The sequence below is a fragment of the Lagenorhynchus albirostris genome, chromosome 20 (genome assembly GCF_949774975.1).
Source record: "Lagenorhynchus albirostris chromosome 20, mLagAlb1.1, whole genome shotgun sequence".
Lineage (NCBI taxonomy): Eukaryota > Metazoa > Chordata > Mammalia > Artiodactyla > Delphinidae > Lagenorhynchus > Lagenorhynchus albirostris.
In genome coordinates this window covers 31,887,575-31,906,271 of record NC_083114.1, presented here as the reverse complement: position 1 = coordinate 31,906,271, position 18,697 = coordinate 31,887,575, and the positions used below count along the sequence as shown (strand labels likewise).

The 18,697-nt window shown below is 34.2% G+C and overlaps 1 protein-coding gene across 1 annotated transcript in view; it reads right to left on the bottom strand.

Annotated features, from left to right (window-relative positions):
• Positions 1-760: 760 nt before the first annotated feature.
• BRIP1 (BRCA1 interacting helicase 1) overlaps positions 761-18,697 on the bottom strand; it is a 204,216-nt gene continuing 186,279 nt past the window's right edge. The window contains exons 17-19 of the mRNA XM_060135882.1: positions 5,668-5,750; positions 3,188-3,421; positions 761-1,653 (exon numbers count right to left, since the gene is read on the bottom strand). Coding sequence (XP_059991865.1) covers positions 917-1,653; positions 3,188-3,421; positions 5,668-5,750 — 1,054 coding nt within the window. The 3' untranslated portion in view covers positions 761-916. The remainder of the gene's footprint in view (positions 1,654-3,187; positions 3,422-5,667; positions 5,751-18,697) is intronic.

Sequence of the window (18,697 nt, the reverse complement as noted above, 5' to 3'; positions counted from 1 at the left end):
ATTTTTGATCAGAAGTGTAGCTTCATTCACAAAAACCAAGAGTCAAAATTTACAGAAAAGCTTACTGGGCTATAAGGGAACATTTTTCAGCTACAGTTACATGTTTAGCTTTACTTATTAAATTTATATTTGAAGTTTTCTATCTTAGTTGCATAACTGAAGCCTTTATGCTAGAACATGTCACTTTTTTCCGCAATGGTGATGAAGCTAAATAATTAGAAATGAAAATTTGGAGTCCTTCATTTGGCATAATTTTACATAAATTTGTTTAAAACATGCTTGGTTTTGATTTAACAAACAAAAATGTAAAACAATTTCAATTAAAAATACATGTAGTTTTCTTCCTTAATTCTTAATTACTTATAAGTAGGCAGTTTAATACAGGAATATACTTTTCAAGAAAACTGATTTCTAAAAAAAAAAAACCTCAGACTGATCTGAGGTAAAATCTACAGTGAAACATGACTGAGGGGTAACTGGATTAGATTGCTATTAATTTTTACACATCAGTATGAAAAAAAATGGATGAAGAGGGCTACAAAATACAAATATTTATGTGAAATTTAAAGTGCCTTAGGAAACTACGTATCTTCCAGATTGATTAATTTAATATTGCATTTAGCTAAGGAAGACTTGGAGGAAAATATTTTTTATGAATCAATTTATCAAAACTTGAGAATAGTAAAACTTATATTTCTGAACATAATATAGACTTTGGATTAAAGTGAATTATATATCTCAAATTAAAAAAAAAAGCTATGTCACTTATCCAATGTACAAATTATCATTTACAATAGAGTTTAATATAAGCATGACGACATGTTTTTATACCTTGACAGTTAAGTATTACTACCTAACACCAGGGAACACATCTTTATTTTTGGGAGGAGACTGTTTAAAGTTCTTTATATCCGTTTCATGAGTTTTTTCCCAGTTCCAATTCATTTATATGAGTCATTTTTACATTACTACCAATGTCATCAACTTTACTTTCTTTAATATGTGTGAGTCTATTCAACTTTGTGCCTGTGCAATCCTCAGCTTTCATTTCTCTGACTGAATCCATTCCTTTCATAGTTTTAATTCCAAAAAGATCTTCAGCTAAAATGCAATTTGAATTATTAGCCAATCTGTTGTCTCTATCAGTTCCAACTACTTCATTCTTTTCTTCATTTGTATCTATGGGATCATAAAGTTCGGGTGTAAAATAGATAGATTCATCCTCTGCTTCTGTATTTGAAGTAGAAAGTTCAGCTTCTTCACTTACTAGAGATAACAGAATGTCTGGATCTTCTGGATTCAGGAGAGTAGCATTAATCTTTATTGATGGAACAATGGTTTCCGATTGAGGGCATGGTCCAAGTGATGTGTTTACTGTCAGACAGGAGGACTCATATTTATCAGTGAGTGGCAAAACTGCTTCACGTCCCTTTTCTGTTTTGAAAGTGGAAGAATTAGAGGCACAGTCCTCTGATGACCTAAACTTAGGTGTTCCAGTCAGAATTTTACCAGTAAGATACTGTTCCAGAAAATTACTGCCAGACCAGCTAACTCTGTTTGTTTGTTTGTTGAAGGTTGGGCTTGTGGATCTGGAAATCACAATTTTTTCTGCTCCTACTGCCTGGGCAGACTCTTCCAATAATAATGGATCATCTACAAATACAAAGATATGAGTGTTAACTTTCTGTTCCTAATGTAATATTTGTTATATTAAAACAATTTTTGTTAGAAATACTGAAATAACTGTATAGGATACATAATTGAGAGCCCATAACAGGTAGTAGCAGGACTTCCATCTTAGAATGGAAGCATTCTAAGCAAGCCATCTTCAAGCACAACATGTTAACTCTGAAAGGAATCTTAGGTCTCCAGTTGTTCCCAGTCCAAGTTATAATGCTGTCTGGTAAACTATCAAATTCCACACCAGGGACCTCAGAAGTGAACAAGAAAAGAAATGGTAAAAAGGAAGAGGAAGAAGGATGAGTAAAGGAGGGAACAGGCTGTAAAAATGCCTTAAAAATCCACTCACCAGTGATTGAGAAAAACTGACCTAGACTAATTCCCTTAAGGAAACTGACAGCCACCAAGACTAAGTTATTTGCTTAAAGTTATAGAATTGGTTGGTAATCAGACCTGGACTAGAACCTAGCTTTCCTGATTATCAGTATAATGGCCTAGAATTCACTATGACATTTAGCTAGGATAGAAGCATATACTATAAAATATTTAAAAAGTAATATATTAAACTACCATTATATATTAATTAAAACAATTAAAATGATATCCAATGATACAGAACAGTTTGACAAACTTTTTCTATAATAGGCCAGACAGTAAATATTTTAGGCTTTGTGGATCACATTGTATCTGTTGCAACTACTCAATTATGCTGTTCTAGTGCAATACATACAACTACTCAACTCTATTGTTGTGTACAATATATAAATGATTGGGTGTGACTGTATTCCATTAAATTTTACTTACAAAAACAGCAGGCCGAATTTGGTCCGCAGGCCATAGTTTGCTAATCCCTGATGTATTATATTCTAATATATTTTAAACTATATTTTAATTTTCTAAATTATATTTTAATACAGTATATTCTGATATTTTAAAATATTATTTTTTTATCATTTAGAATAAATGACTCTCACTTCTCTAAAATAAGAAATTCATGTTAAGACAATTATCTATAAATTAGGTCAATTTTTAATATCACCTTTAGAAAAACATTACCATTTGCATAGTGCTTTACAATGTTGTGACATTTATCATCTTATTAGATCTTTACAACCCAACCTGGAGGGATAGGTAGGCAGATATCCCTTCTATTAAGACTCAAAAAGTTAACTGACTTGCTCGGGAGTGGGGGTCACAAAGTTAGTTAGTGGCAAAGCTTCTAAGTGGAAAACCAGAAAATATGTGTAGATCTCCTCAAAAATTTGTTCCCATTCTGATACAAATTGTTTTATGATAACACCTTATAATAACCAACATATTTAAGGACATTAATCTGTAGCATAACAAATATCATTTCACTAAACACAATGAAAGACTTCTCTACCAAATGTAAATGGTTAGAACTTTTCATATTTTTCTCCTTTCTGGAGATGATGTCTCTTGGTAAAGATGGACTTTTATCTCTCATTTTAGGACACTGTAGCTCTTAGACACATTTTTACTTTACCTTCCCTAGGATATTCTGGTGATAGATGGCTTGCTGCTTCTAATAAATAAGTTGAGGTATTATCCTTCAAACAAGCCACTGTAAGCGGAGACTCATTGTCCTGTACAGATTTTCTGTCTTCTTTGTATACATCAATGACCTTTCGGTGCCTTTTGGAAAATTCAGCCAAGGACTCCAGCGCACTCTCAAAGGTTGAATGGTGCTGAATCAGCTGCCGAACCCACTTAGAAAGTCCTAAGGCAAAAAGTCAACCCAGCAAAGAAACTTTGGTTATTCAGTGAAGATATTATGTATTAAGAAAAAAAAATTAGATAACTTCTCTGGTGAGGTAATCTACTTTGAATTTAGAGGATACAGAGTGGTTCTCTACATTTTTCCTGCCTTTTTACCTTCGTGTGTACAATAGGCTCTTGTATCAGTAGCATTTCTCTTTACATGCAGTGATTGCCAACTGGATGGAGGGAAGAGGCAGTGGGAGTAGAATGGAGATGGGAAAATATTATTTGTCAATTAAGAATAACTGGGGAATAAGGCAAATTTAATTTTATCATAATTCCCCACAAAAAATTACCTACCTTTTAATTGCAGAGAAAATACAAGTTCTAAACACAATCTTTTATTCCGACTTTTAAATTTGACTCCTTTAGCAAAAATAAATTCAAGATCACAGTCTCATAGTTTTTTTGTTTGCTTGTTTGTTTCCCTTCTCCTTCCAATTCCAAATATATCAAACTATTCTGGGAGTAAAAGGAATAACACTGTTTTATGGGCAAATCATGTCCTATCTGAATATTTATTACATAATTATTTTTTAATATATAAATAATCAAGTTGTAAGGGACAAGGTTTGACCCTGTGACATGTGAAAACTGCATAAAAATAAACCATATTAACAGTATAAGGTGTTTTGGAGTATGACTCACTTCAGAATGAAATTCAGATATTTGGACTTTAGAAAATAAATATTCTCTGCTGATGTTACTAAAACATCATCTTTTGGAGTAATTTAAAAAGTCACTATGGTATTTTAAGTTGAGAGGAAGGTAAGACAGGGCTTCAAGCAACTTGAACTATTATTCTTTCATTTCAAATACATTCCTTTAGTTTTTTTGTTTAATGGAGCTTTTCTATCAACTATTCTTTTGCATGTTGAATTTAAACAAAAATTAGTCATCAAATGGAATTTGTATGTTGTTGTGCTGTATTGCCTAGATAAGATTTCAAAGTTTATGAGTCTCAGAAAAAATAAAAACCTTACAGAAAATAATGGAAAATACTTAATTCAAAAAAATCTCTCAACAAATCTGAACTACAAGGTAAAAATTTCAGTTCTAGATTTTAAAATAAGAAAAAAAAACTTAAACAGCATTTCTTTAAAGTTCTTTATTTTTGTTTGCTTGGGGAAAATAATTATACCAAATAAGAATATGAAAATTTCCCAAATTGAAAAATTTTAGCGTTATAGTTATTGCTTTCATTTCGAACTTTTTGTGATCAAAGAAAGCCTTTTCAGTGTAAAATGTCAGTTTGCTTTTGAAAACTTGCAAGAATCTGAGCTCCACCTGCTGACTAAACATAAGCACTTAACATTTGTTTTTGGTTATATCTTGGCCTTGGCTTGCTTTACAGGGAAAGAGAAGAAAAGACTAATAAAACAGCATTTCCTGCTTCAATCCAGGTGGATATGTTTTAATATTGAACCAAATATAATAATTAGGCTCTGAAATATAAAAAGTAGAGTCCATACCCATAGACAGCTAATCTGAAACAAATTAAAAAATTAGCATCTTTTCATTATAGTATGGTATGAACTTTTTAGCTCTAAAGATAACAAAAACGCAAGTACTTCCAACAGTTCTTTAATAACAGATGGATTCCTGGTATTAATTCGGATGAAAACTATAGGCACACAGTATTTGTTCATTTGAGTGGAGAAAAATGACCATGTACTTGATCTTGCAGCATGCAGTGGTGCTTTTTTTTCTTTTTAGAAAATACTAGCTCTAATATAAACTCTATAACAACTGAAGCATTTCTAAACAAACAAACACACACACATACAACAATAAAACTCAAATAATCCAGAATGAAAGAATAAAAAGAATCCTAAGCACCAAAGGATTGCTTGTGTGCTTAAATGTAAAAACTTAATATTTCTTGGAAAACTCATTTCTGTGGAACAGCTTTTTCCCTGACAATGGTAAATAAATTATTGCTATGTTACTGAATCAAATCCCACATTCTGGTGAAATTGAAGGATCTTGATTGATTAATACTACATCAGTAACCAGATTCTCCTCTATAAAGATTTTTTGTAAACACAGAAGCATTAAAAGGCTAGATTTCCAGTCAATGTGAATTTTTCCATGTTCGATCTAGTAATTCAAATTCTCTATCCAATTCTTTGCTTTAAAAATAGAAGTCATTAAATACCAAAGATTGTTACTAATTCGTACTCTAAGCCCAGCAGAGAATCTTACCAGATATGTATCGACTTGGGTTACTCCTGAAGCGATCATCCACTAGAATAAGAGCTCCCCAATCATTTTTGTGTCGAATACACCTAAAAAAATAGGGAGAAAATGAAATAAATGTAACAGTGAAAATAAAGCCACATTTCTAGTGGGACAGACAGAAGGTTGAGAAAATCAATGATGTGTCTGTCAGGTATCAAAATCAATGACATGTCCTTTAATCAAAGTCATTATTATGAGTAAAGTTTTTAGAAACTACTCAGTACAATGTACCAAAGTAGATGTATTAAAAACTCTCCTACTTTTGCCAACTACTGATAACATACCCAAAAATGTTACATGCATTCTATTTTGAAAGACAAAAAAATTATAGAAAGTATTTCCCAAAACATTCTTTACACACACAATATTGTTTACCTTAAGTATTATATTAGCTGTAGATTTTATGTACATAACTTTTATTCTGGTTTAACAAGTTTTTATCATAAATGAATAAGTTTGTAAAAAAATTTTTGCACCAATTGATATAATCATGTAGTTGTTCTTTTTAGACTGTTAACATGGTGGATTATACTGGCAAAATTTCAAATACTGAGCTTGCCTTTCTTTCATCCCTAGAATAACCATTATGGTCATGTGCATTATTCTTTTTATAGATTGTTGGGTTCAATTTGCTAATTTTTAAAATTTTAAACATTATTAAAAATTTTAAAATTTAGTGGTTTTTCAGTTTGCAGGGCAGAAATTGTGACACAGATGTAGAGAATAAACATATGGACACCAAGGGGAGAAAGCAGCGGGGGGGTGGTGGTGGTGGTGGTGGTGGTGTGATGAATTGGGCGATTGGGATTGACATGTATACACTGATGTGTATAAAACTGATGGCTAACAAGGACCTGCTGCATAAAAAAAAAATTAAAAATAAAATTCAGTGGTTACATTTACAAGGTTCTGCAACCTATACCACTGTCTATTACAGAACATTTTTACCTCACCAAAAAGAAACCCCATGCCCATTAGTCACTCCCAATTACCCAGATCATTCCCCCTAACCCCTTGCAACCACAATCTACTTTCTGTCTGTATAGATATACCTATTTTGGACACTTCATATAACTAGAATCATATATGTCATTTTGTGTCTGGCTTCTTTCACTTAGCATGATGTTTTCAAGGTTACTTGTATCATGCATCAGTACTTTGTTCCTTCTTATGGCTGAATAATATTCCATTATATGGATATACCATAATGTATCCATTCATAAGTTAATGGGCATTTGGGTTGTTTCCACCTTTTGACTATTATGAATAATGCTACTATAAACATTTGTGTATAAGTTTTTTTTTTTTTTTTTTTTTTTTGCGGTACGCGGGCCTCTCACTGCCGTGGCCTCTCCCGTTGCGGAGCACAGGCTCCGGACGCGCAGGCTCAGCGGCCATGGCTCACGGGCCCAGCCGCTCCGCGGCATGTGGGATCCTCCCGGACCGGGGCACGAACCCGCGTCCCCTGCATCGGCAGGCGGACCCTCAACCACTGCGCCACCAGGGAAGCCCAGTGTGTGTATAAGTTTTTATATGGATACATTTAAAAAATTCTTTTGGGTATATACTTAGGAATAGAATTGCTAGGTTGTATAACTCTACGTTTAACTTTTAGAGGAACTGCTACATTTTTTTTTTTCCAAAGCAGTCACATAATTTTACATTTCCATTAGCTATGTATGAGATTTCCAATTTCTCCATAGCTTCACCAACACTTGTTACTGTCCATCTTTTTCAATAGATGTACCAGGAGGTATGAAGTGGTATTTCACTCTGGTTTTGATGTGCATTTCCCTAATGACTAATGATGTTCTGCATCTTTTCATGTGCACAATGGTCACGTGTGTATCCTTTTTTGGAGAAATGTCTATTTAAGTTATTGGTCCAAATTAAAATTGCATTATTTATATTTTTATTGTTGAACTGTAAGAGTTCTTTATATATTCTGGATATAAGACCCTTATCAGATACATGATTTGCAAATATTTTAGAAACCGTTGCCTAATCCAAGGTCAAGAAAATTTATACCTTGTTAGTCTTTGATCCATTTTGAGTTAACTTTTGTATATGGTGTGAGGTAGGGGTCTAACTTCATTCCTTTCCAGGTGGATATCCAATTATCCAAGAATTATCTGTGAAAAAGACTATTCTTTCCTCATTAAATTGTCTTGACACTTTTGTCAAAAATCCATTCACTGTAAATGCATGGGTTTGTTTCTGGACCCTCAATTTTACCCCTTGTTCTACATGTCTGTATTACATCAATACAATACAGTCTTGATTACTGTAGTTTTGCAGTAAGTTTGAAATTGAGAATTGTCAGTTCTCCAGTTTTGTTCTTCTTTTTCAAATTTTTTGTGGCTATTCTGGGTCTCTTTCAATTTCCATATGAATTTTAGGATCAGCTTCTCAATTTCTGCACCCAATCCAGTTGGAATTCTGGTTGGGATTATATTAAATCTGTAGATCAATTTGGGGGAGAATGTTATCTTAATAATAATGTTTTCCAATTTGTCATCATGGAATTCTCCCATTTATTTAGAAATTTCTTTCAACAATATTTTGAAGCTTTCAGGGTACTTTCATTAAAGTTATTTCTAAGTATCTTGCTCTTTTTGATGCTACTGTAAATGGAATTAACTTGATTTCATTTTTGGATTGTTCACTGCTGGTGTATAAAAATGTAACTGATATTTGTATAGTGAATATGCATCCTATAACTTTGCTGAACTTGTTTTAGTTCTAAATAGTTATTTTTTATGGACTCCTTAGTATTTCTATGTAGAATATCACGTCATTTGCAAATTTAAAGATAATTTTACTTCTTTTCCAGTCTGGATACCTTTTATTTCTTTTTCTTGCCTAATTGCCCTAGCTAGAACCTCCAACACAAAAATGAATACAAGTGGTGAGAGTGGCCATCCTTATTTTATTCTCACACTTAAGAGAAAAATGATAACTTTCACCATTCAGTATGATGTTAACTATTGTATGCATAGATGCCCTTTAAGGTTTAGGAAGTACCTGCTATTCCTACTTTGTTGAGTGTTATATTGTCAATTGCTTTTTCTCATCTTGAGATGATCTTGTGGTTTTTGTACTTTAATATGGTGTTACACTGATTTTAGCTGAACCAATAAACTGGCAGGGTGTTGAACCACCTTGTAGTCCTGAGATAAATTCCACTTGGTCACTGTGTACAATCCTTTTAGTAAGTTGCTGGATTCAGTGTTCTACTTTTCTGTTGAGGATTTTTGCATCTATAACCATAAGAGATACTGCTCTGTAGCTTTCTTGTGATGTCTTTGATTACTTTTGGTATCAGGCAACACTGGCCTCATGGAATAAACTGGTACATGTTTCCTGTTCTATTTTTCCTAAGCGTTTGTAAAGGATTCTCTTTAAATGTTTGCTAGAATTCATCAGTGGAGTCATTCTTTCCTGGGCTTTTCTTTGTGTGAAATTTTCGTATTACTAATTCTTCCACCTCTTCACTTGTTATAGATCTATTCAGACATTCTACTGCTTGAGTGTCAGTTTCCATAGCCGTGTCTTTCTATGAATTTGTCCATCTTTTTTTTAAAAAAATAAATTTATTTATTATCTTTTTATTTTTGGCCATGTTGGGTCTTCATTGCTGCACATGGGCTTTCTCTAATTGCGGCGAGCAGGGGCTGGTGGCTTCTCTTGTTGCTGAGCATGGGCTCTCGGCACACAGGCTTCATTAGTTGTGGCATGTGGGCTCAGTAGTTGTGAACTGCGGGCTCTAGAGCACAGGCTCAGTAGTTGTGGCACACAGGCTTAGCTGCTCCACAGCATGTGGGATCTTCCCAGGCCAGGGCTTTAACGTGTGTCCCCTGCATTGGCAGGAGGATTCTTAACAACTGTGCCACCAGGGAAGTCCTGAATTTGTCCAACTTATCTAAATTATCTATTTTGTTGTCATACAATTGTTCAAGTATTCTCTTATAATGCTTTATATTTCTGTAAGTTTGGCAGTAACAACCCCTCTTTCATTCCTAATTTTAGTAATTTGAGTCCTTTCTGCATTTTTTCTTGGTCAGTCTAGTTAAATGTCAATTTTCTTGATCTTTTCAAAGAGCCAACTTTTGTTACCCTGACTTTTTCTACTTTATTTTCTATTTCCTTTATTTCCATTCTAATCTCTACTATTCCTTTGATCTGCTTGCCTTGGGTTTGATTTGCCCTTCTTTCCTTAATTCCTTAAGGTAGAAGGTTAGAGTACTGATTTCAGATATTCTTTTTTTTTTAATATAGGCATTTATAAAAATAAATTTCTCTCTGAGCACTGCTTTCACTCTACCCTCAAAATTTTGGTACACTGTGTTATCATATTCATTTATCACAAGGTATTTTCTAATCTCCCTTTTGATTTCTTCTTTGATCCACTGGTTAGGAGTATGTTCTTTAATTTCCACGTATTTGTAAGTTTTTAAATTTTCTGTCTGTTACTGATTTATACTATCATTCCACTGTGATCAGAAAAGATACTTTCTATGATTTTAACCATTTAAAATGTATTGAAATTTATTCTGTAGCCTAACATATGGTCTATCCTGAAGTATGTGTCATGTACACTTAAGAAGAATGTGCATTCTGTTATTGTAGGGTAGAGTGTAATAAATATGTTAGGTTTGTAATTGTTGGTTTATAGTGCTGTTCAAGACTTTCCTTTTCTGTTGTTTTTCTTTCTAACTGTTCTATCCATTATTGAAAGTGGGGTATTAAAGTCTCCAACTATAACTGTTGAATTAATGGAGTGAAAATTTTATTAGAAAATCTCTAGTAACAAAAAGGTTATTTTGTCTGGTATTAGTAGAACCAAATCAGTTGTCTTTTGTTTACTGCTTGCATGTTTTTTTCTGTTTACACTTGATCTAGTTGTGTTTTTTAACCAAAGAATTTATCTTTCAGGCAGCATAAAGTTGGATCATGTTCTTTTTAAAAAAATTCATTTTGCCAATCTTTTTCTTTTGATTGGAGTGCTTAGTCCATTTACACTTAATGTAATTACTGATAAGGTAGAATTTACTTAGCTATTTTGCAAATATCCACTTTACTATTTGTTTTCTGTCTTTTTTGTTATTGTTCTTCCACTATTCCTTCATTACTGCCTTCTTCTGTGTGCAATAGATATTTGAGTTATTTTATTAATGGTTGCTTTGAGGATTATAATAAACACCTTAATTTATAAAAATCTATTTTGGATTGATAGCAACTTAATTTCAGTAGTATACAAAAACACTGCTCCTGTATAACTCTGTTTCTTCCCCCCAGCCCTTGTGCTATTACTTTAATATAAATTATAACTTTAAACATTGTACACCTGTGCAGAAAAGAGTTAATACAGCAGGCCAAGTTGCTTATCACTAGAAAGGCCTGAATATAAGGTAGCCCTTGGTTGGTGTTTAGATTTCAGGGAGGGTTCCAATCACTAACTAAAAGAAAATCTCACTGTGTCTACAATGTCTGTGGAAAAATATGGTTAATGCTGAACACCTGCTTTGCTTCTGAGAGTCTAGACTTTGGGGAAATGTTAGGCAGAGTCTGCCTATACAACCAGCCCAAATACAAAAACCGGGTGCTGAGTCTCTAACAAGCTCTCCCGATTGGCTATTATTTCACACGTTACCACAATTCATTGCTGGGAAACTAAGTGTGCCCTGTGTGACTCCATTGAGAGAGGACCCTCGGAAGATTGTACCTGGCTTCCCCTGGAGTTTGCCCATGTGCCTATTCCCTTTGCTGTTTTTGCTTTGTATCCTTTCACTGTAATAAATCCTAGGTGTGCATACAGCTATATGCTGAGTCTATCACTGCTCCTGGTGAATAACTGAACCTAAACATCGTCTTTGGGACTGCCAATACAATGCCTATTACCACAGACTTAAGTTTATTGCTTTATGCAGTTGTTTTCAAAAATCAAACAGGAGAAAAAGTTATTAAAATATAGTTATATTGGGCTTCCCCGGTGGCACAGTGGTTGAGAGTCCGCCTGCCGATGCAGGGGACACGGGTTCGTGCCCTGGTCCGGGAAGATCCCACATGCCGCGGAGCAGCTGGGCCTGTGAGCCATGGCCACTGAGCCTGTGCTCCGCAACGGGACAGGCCACAACAGTGAGAGGCCCACATACCGCAAAAAAAACAAAAACAAAAACAAGTTATATTGTTTTTTATATCTACCTATGAAATTACCTTTACAGATGCTCTTTATTTCTTCATGTGGATATAGTTACTGGTTAGTGTCCTTTCATTTCAGCCAGAAAAAGACTCCCTTTAGTATTTCTTGTACAATAAGTTTTCTAGAGATTAATTCTCTCAGTTTTTGTTTATTTGGAAATGTTCTACTTTCTCCTTAATTTTTGAAGGATAGTTTTGTTAGATATAGATTCAACTGACAGTCTTTTTCTTTTGGCGTTTTAAACATGTCATTTCACTGCTTTCTTCTCTCCATGGTTTCCAGTGAGAAATCTGCTTAAATTATTGAGGATACCTTGTATAATGAGCTGTTTTTCTCTTGCTGCTTTCTAGATTCTCTCTTTGTCTTTTGACAGCTTGATCATGACATTTCTATGTATGGATCTCTTTGAGTTCAAACTATTGGAGTTTTCTGATTTTCTTAGATGTGTCATCAAATTAGATGTGTCACCAAATTAGGGAAGTTTCCAGCCATTACTTTTTCAAAAAAATCTTTGTTTCTTTCTCTCTCTTCTCTCCCTCTAAGACTCTCTTTATGTGTATGTTGGTATGCTTGATGGGGTTGTACAGGTTCCTGAGGCTATCTTAATTATTCTTCATTCTTTTTCTTTCTGTTCCTCAGACTGGAAACCAATTCTTTCTTCTTCCTGCTCAAAACTGCTGTTGAGCCCCTCTACTAAATTTTTCATTTCACTTATTGTAGGTTTCAACTACAGAATTTCCATTAGGTTTTTTTTTTTTTTTAAAAATTCTATCTAACTATTGATATTCTCCATCTGGTGAAACATCATTCTCATAGTTTCCTATAGCTCTTTAGACATAATTTCCTTGGTTCCTTGATCACATTTAAAATAGCTTTATATACTAACTACAACATCTGGACTCCCTTAGGGATAATTCTTATTGACTGCTTTCTCCCCTGTGTATGGGGAATATATTCTTCTTTGCACATGCCATAATTTTTGTAATCTGGCAACTGTAGAAATCAGATTCTTTCTCCCTCCCCAAGGATTTTTGTTGTTGATGCTGCTGTTGTTGTTGCTGTGACTTTTCTGAAATCATTTTGTAAAGTCTGTATTCTGTCATGTGTGACCATTGCTAGGTCAGCTTAGTGGTCAGCTAATGATTAGACAGAGATTTCCTTAAACATCTGGAATCCACAGTCTCCCATTCTTTGCCAAGAGGCTTTGCATGTGTTTTTGGATACATTTTTGAGCCTTGATCAGGCAGGCAAAAACTCTACCTTAGTCTTTACTTCCTGCTTCAGCAGAGCCTCAAGGTCACACAGAGGTGACAGCTTAGGACCTTCTCAGGTCTTATGAGCATGTGCACATCCCTGGTCATGTGCACACTCCTAAACATTCCTACTAGAGTCTCAGGAATATGTCGGAACTTTTAAAGCCCCCATGGAAATCTCATTTCCCAGCTTTTCTCTTTAAGCTTTTCAGTTAGTTTGTTATTTGTCCCAATTTTCATTCATTGTCTCAGGAAGCTGTGAAGTTAAACAACTGCTTAAGTGAGCTCTGAGACAGGTAAAAATTTCCCCATATTATCCTTTGAATGTCTGCAGGATATGTAGTAATATCACCTCCTTTATTCCAGATATTGGCAATTTGCGGCTTTTTTTTTTGTCAGTTTACCTATAAGTCAGTAGATTTTATTGATTGCTTTAAAAATGGATTTTATTGATTTTTTAGTTTCATTGACTTATATTCTTTTCTTTTTTCTGTTTGCTTTACATTTATTTTGCTCTTCTTTTCTAGCTTCTTAAGGTAGAAGTTTAGATAACTGATTAGAAATCTTTGTTTCTGAAAATAAACATTTAATGATATAAATTTCCCAGTGAGCTCTGCTATACCTGTGGTCCACAAATTTTGATATGATGATTTTCATTTCTGGTGAGTTCACAATATTTTCTAATTATCCTAAGACATCCTGTTTTTCCTATGGATTTTTAAAGATGTTATTAATTTCCAAGTACTTGGACATTTTTACGTTATTTTTGTTATTGACTTCTAGTTTGTTTATTTGCAGCATGATCAAAGAACACACACTGATTTCAAATCCTTAAAAAAAATTTTAAGTTTATCACCCAGGATATTGTCTAAATTGGTACATATTCCTTGTGTTTATTCTGCTATTGTTGGGTGGAGTGCTCTATAATGTCAATTCAATCTAGCTGGCTAATAATATTGTTTAAGTCTTCCATCTCTTTATTGGTTTTCTGTTTACTACTTCTATCTATTACTGAGAGAGGAATTTTAAAGTCTCCAACCATGCTTGTGGATTTGTCTATTTCTCTATTCAGATGTCAGCTTTTGTGTCATGTATTTTGAAGCTCTATTTTTAGGTGCATACACATTTAGGATTGTTATGTCTTTCTGATAAATTGACCCTTTCATCATTATGTAAATTTTCTTCTAACACCCCAATAATATTCTTTCCTCTTAATTCTACTTTGTCCTGATATTAATATAGTTATTCCAACCAGTTCATTGGTATTTTGAATTCTGGTCTTCTTCCGCAATCTGTCTACTATTATTCACTTTTCACGGTACTCAAATAGCTGCTCCATGCATTCTGTCTAGCTTTTAAAGACAGTACAGAATGTACTTACTCCATCTTATCTAGAATTGAAACCTCCAGACTCTTTATTTTTTTAATGTTTATTTATTTATTTTCTTATGAGTCATCCATTTTATACACATCAGTGTATACATGTCAATTCCAATCTCCCAATCCATCACACCACAACCCCCACCACCTGCCGCTTTGCCCCCTTGGTGTCCATATGTTTGTTCTCTACTTCTGTGTCTCGGTTTCTGCTCTGCAAACCAGTTCATCTGTACCATTTTCTGGGTTCCACATATATGCGTAAATATACGATATTTGTTTTTCTCTTTCTGACTTACTTCACTCTGTATGACAGTCTCTAGATGCATCCATGTATCGACAAATGACCCAATTTCCTTCCTTCTTATGACTGAATAATATTCCATTGTATATATGTACATCTTCTTTACACATTCGTCTGTCAATGGGCATTTAGGTTGCTTCCATAACCTGGCTATTGTAAATAGTGCTGCAATGAACATTGGGGTGCATGTGTCTTTTTGAATTATGGTTTTCTCAGGGTATATGCCCAGTAGTGGGATTGCTGGGTTATACGGTAATTCTATTTTTAGTTTTTTAAGGAACCTCCGTACTGTTCTCCATAGTGGCTGTATCAATTTACATTCCCACCAACAGTGCAAGAGGGTTCCCTTTTCTCCACACCCTCTCCAGCATTTGCTGTTTGTAGATCTTCTGATGATGCCCATTCTAACTGGTGTGAGGTGATACCTCATTGTAGTTTTGATTTGCATTTCTCTAATAATTAGTGATGTTGAGCAGCTTTTCATGTGCTTCTTGGCCATCTGTATGTCTTCTTTGAAGAAATGTCTATTTAGGTCTTCTGCCCATTTTTGGATTGGTTGTTTGTTCTTTTAATATCGAGCTGCATGAGCTGTTTATATATTTTGGAGATTAATCCTTTGTCCGATGATACATTTGCAAATATTTCTCCCATTCTGAGGGTTGTCTTTTTGTCTTGTTTATGGTCTCCTTTGCTGTGCAAAAGCTTTTAAGTTTCATTAGGTCCCATTTGTTTATTTTTATTTCCATTACTCTGGAGGTGGATCAAAAAATATCTTGCTGTGATTTATGTCAAAGAGTGTTCTTCCGATGTTTTCCTCTAAGAGTTTTACAGTGCCCGGTCTTACACTTAGGTCTCTAGTCCAGTTTGAGTTTATTTTTGTGTATGGTGTTAGGGAGTGTTCTAATTTCATTCTTTTAAATGTAGCTGTCCAGTTTTCCCAGCACCAATTACTGAAGAGACTGTCTTTTCTCCATTGTATATCCTTGTCTCCTCTGTCATAGATTAGTTGACCACAGATGCATGGGTTTATCTCTGGGCGTTCTATCCTGTTCCATTGATCTATATTTCGGTTCTTGTGCCAGTACCATACTGTCTTGATTACTGTAGGTTTGTAGTATAGTCTGAAGTCAGGGAGTCTGATTCCTCCAGCTCTGTTTTTTTCCCTCAAGACTGCTTTGGCTATTCGGGATCTTTTGTGTCTCCATACAAATTTTGAGATTTTTTTATTCTAGTTCTGTAAAAAATGCCATTGGTAATTTGACAGGGATTTCATTGAATCTGCAGATTGCTTTGGGTAGATTGCTTTTGTATAGTCATTTTCACAATATTGATACTTCCAATCCAAGAACATGGTATATCTCTCTATCTGCTGGTATCAACTTTAATTTCTTTCATCAGTGTCTTATAGTTTTCTGCATACAGGTCTTTTGTCTCCCTAGGTAGGTTTATTCCTAGGTATTTTATTCTTTTTGTCGCAATGGTAAATGGGAGTGGTTCCTTAATTTCTCTTTCAGATTTTTCATCATTAGTGTATAGGAATGCAACAGATTTCTGTGCATAAATTTTGTATCCTGCAACTTTACCAAATTCATTGATTAGCTCTAGTAGTTTTCTGGTGGCATCTTTAGGATTCTCTATGTATAGTATTATGTCATCTGCTAACAGTGACAGTTTTACTTCTTCTTTTCCAATTTCTATTCCTTTTATTTCTTTTTCTTCTCTGATTGCCATGGCTAGGACTTCCAAAACTATGTTGAATAATAGTGGTGAGGGTGGACATCCTTGTCTTGTTCCTGATCTTACAGGAAATGCTTTCAGTTTTTCACCATTGAGAATGATGTTTGTTGTGGGTTTGTCATATATGGCCTTTATTATGTTGAGGTAGGTTCCCTCTATGCCCACTTTCTGGAGAGTTTTTATCATAAATGGGTGTTGAATTTTGTGAAAAGCTATTTCTGCATCTATTGAGATGATCATATGTTTTGATTCTTCAATTTGTTGATATGGTGTATCACATTGATTGATCTGTGTATACTGAAGAATCCTTGCATCTCTGGGATAAATCCCACTTGCTCATGGTGTATGATCCCTTTAATGTGTTGTTAGATACTGTTTGCTAGTATTTTGTTGAGGATTTTTGCATGTATATTTATCAGTTATATTGGTCTTTTTCTTTTTTTGTAGTATGTTTCGTTTTGGTTATCAGGGTGATGGTGGCCTCACAGAATGAGTTGGGGAGTTTTCCTTCCTCTGCAATTTTTTTGAATGGAAGATTTTGAGAAGAATAGGTGTTAGCTCTTCTCTAAATGTTTGATAGAATTCACCTGTAAAGCCATCTGGTCCTGGACTTTTGTTTGTTGGAAGATTTTAAATCACAGTTTCAATTTCATTACTTGTGATTGGTCTGTTCATATTTTCTAATTCTTCCTGGTTCAGTCTTGGCAGGTTATACCTAAGAATCTGTCCATTTCTTCCAGGTTGTCCATTTTATTGGCATAGAGTTGCCTGTAGTAGTCTCTTAGGATGCTTTGTACTTCTGTGGTGTCTGTTGTAACTTCTCCTTTTTCATTTCTAATTTTATTGATTTCAGTCCTCTCCCTCTTTTTCTTGATGAGTCTAGCTAATGGTTTATCAATTTTATCTTCTCAAAGAACCAGCTTTTAGTTTTATTGGTCTTTGCTACTGTTTTCTTTGTTTCTAATTCATTTATTTCTGCTCTGATATTTATATTTTTCCTTCTGCTAACTTTGGGTTTAGTTTGTTCTTCTTTCTCTAGTTCCTTTAGGTGTAATGTTAGATTGTTTATTTGAGATTTTTCTTGTTTCTTGAGGTAGGCTTGTATAGCTATCAACTTTCCTCTTAGAACTGCTTTTGCTGCATCCCATAGGTTTTGGACCGTCGTGTTTTCATTGTCATTTGTCTTTAGGTATTTTTTGATTTCCTCTTTGATTTATTTAGTGATCTCTTGGTTATTTAGTAATGTATTGTTTCGTTTCCATGTGTTTGTGTTTTTTACATTTTTTCCCTTCTAATTGATTTCTAATCTCATAGCATTGTGGTCAGAAATGATGCTTGATATGATTTCAATTTTCTTAAATTTACTGAGGCTTGATTTGTGACCCAAGATGTAATCTATCCTGGAGAACATTCCGTGTGCACTTGAGAAGAAAGTGTAATCTGCTGTTTTTGGATGGAATGTCCTATAAATATCAATTAAATATATCTGGTCTACTGTGTCATTTAAAGCTTGTGTTTCCTTATTAATTTTCATTTTGGATGATCTGTCCATTGGTGTAAGTGAGGTGTTAAAGTCCCCCACTATTATTGTGTTACTGTCGATTTCCTCTTTTAGAGCTGTTAGCAGTTGCCTTATGTATTGAGGTGCTCCTATGTTGGGTGCATATATATTTATAATTGTTATATCTTCTTCTTGAATTGATCCCTTGATCATTACGTAATGTCCTTCCTTGTCTCTTGTAACATTCTTTATTTTAAAGTCTATTTTATCTGATATGAGTATTGCTACTTCAGCTTTCTTTTGATTTCCATTTGTATGGAATATCTTTTTCCATCCCCTCACTTTCAGTCTGTATGTGTCCCTAGGTCTGAAGTGGGTCTCTTGTAGACAGCATATATATGGGTCTTGTTTTTGTACCCATTCAGTAAGCCTGTGTCTTTTGGTTGGAACATTTAATCTATTCACATTTAAGGTAATTATTGATATGTATGTTCCTATGACCATTTTCTTAATTGTTTTGCATTTGTTTTTGTAGGTCCTTTTCTTGTGTTTCCCACTTACAGAAGTTCCTCTAGCATTTGTTGTACAGCTGGTTTGGTGGTGGTGAATTCTCTTAGCTT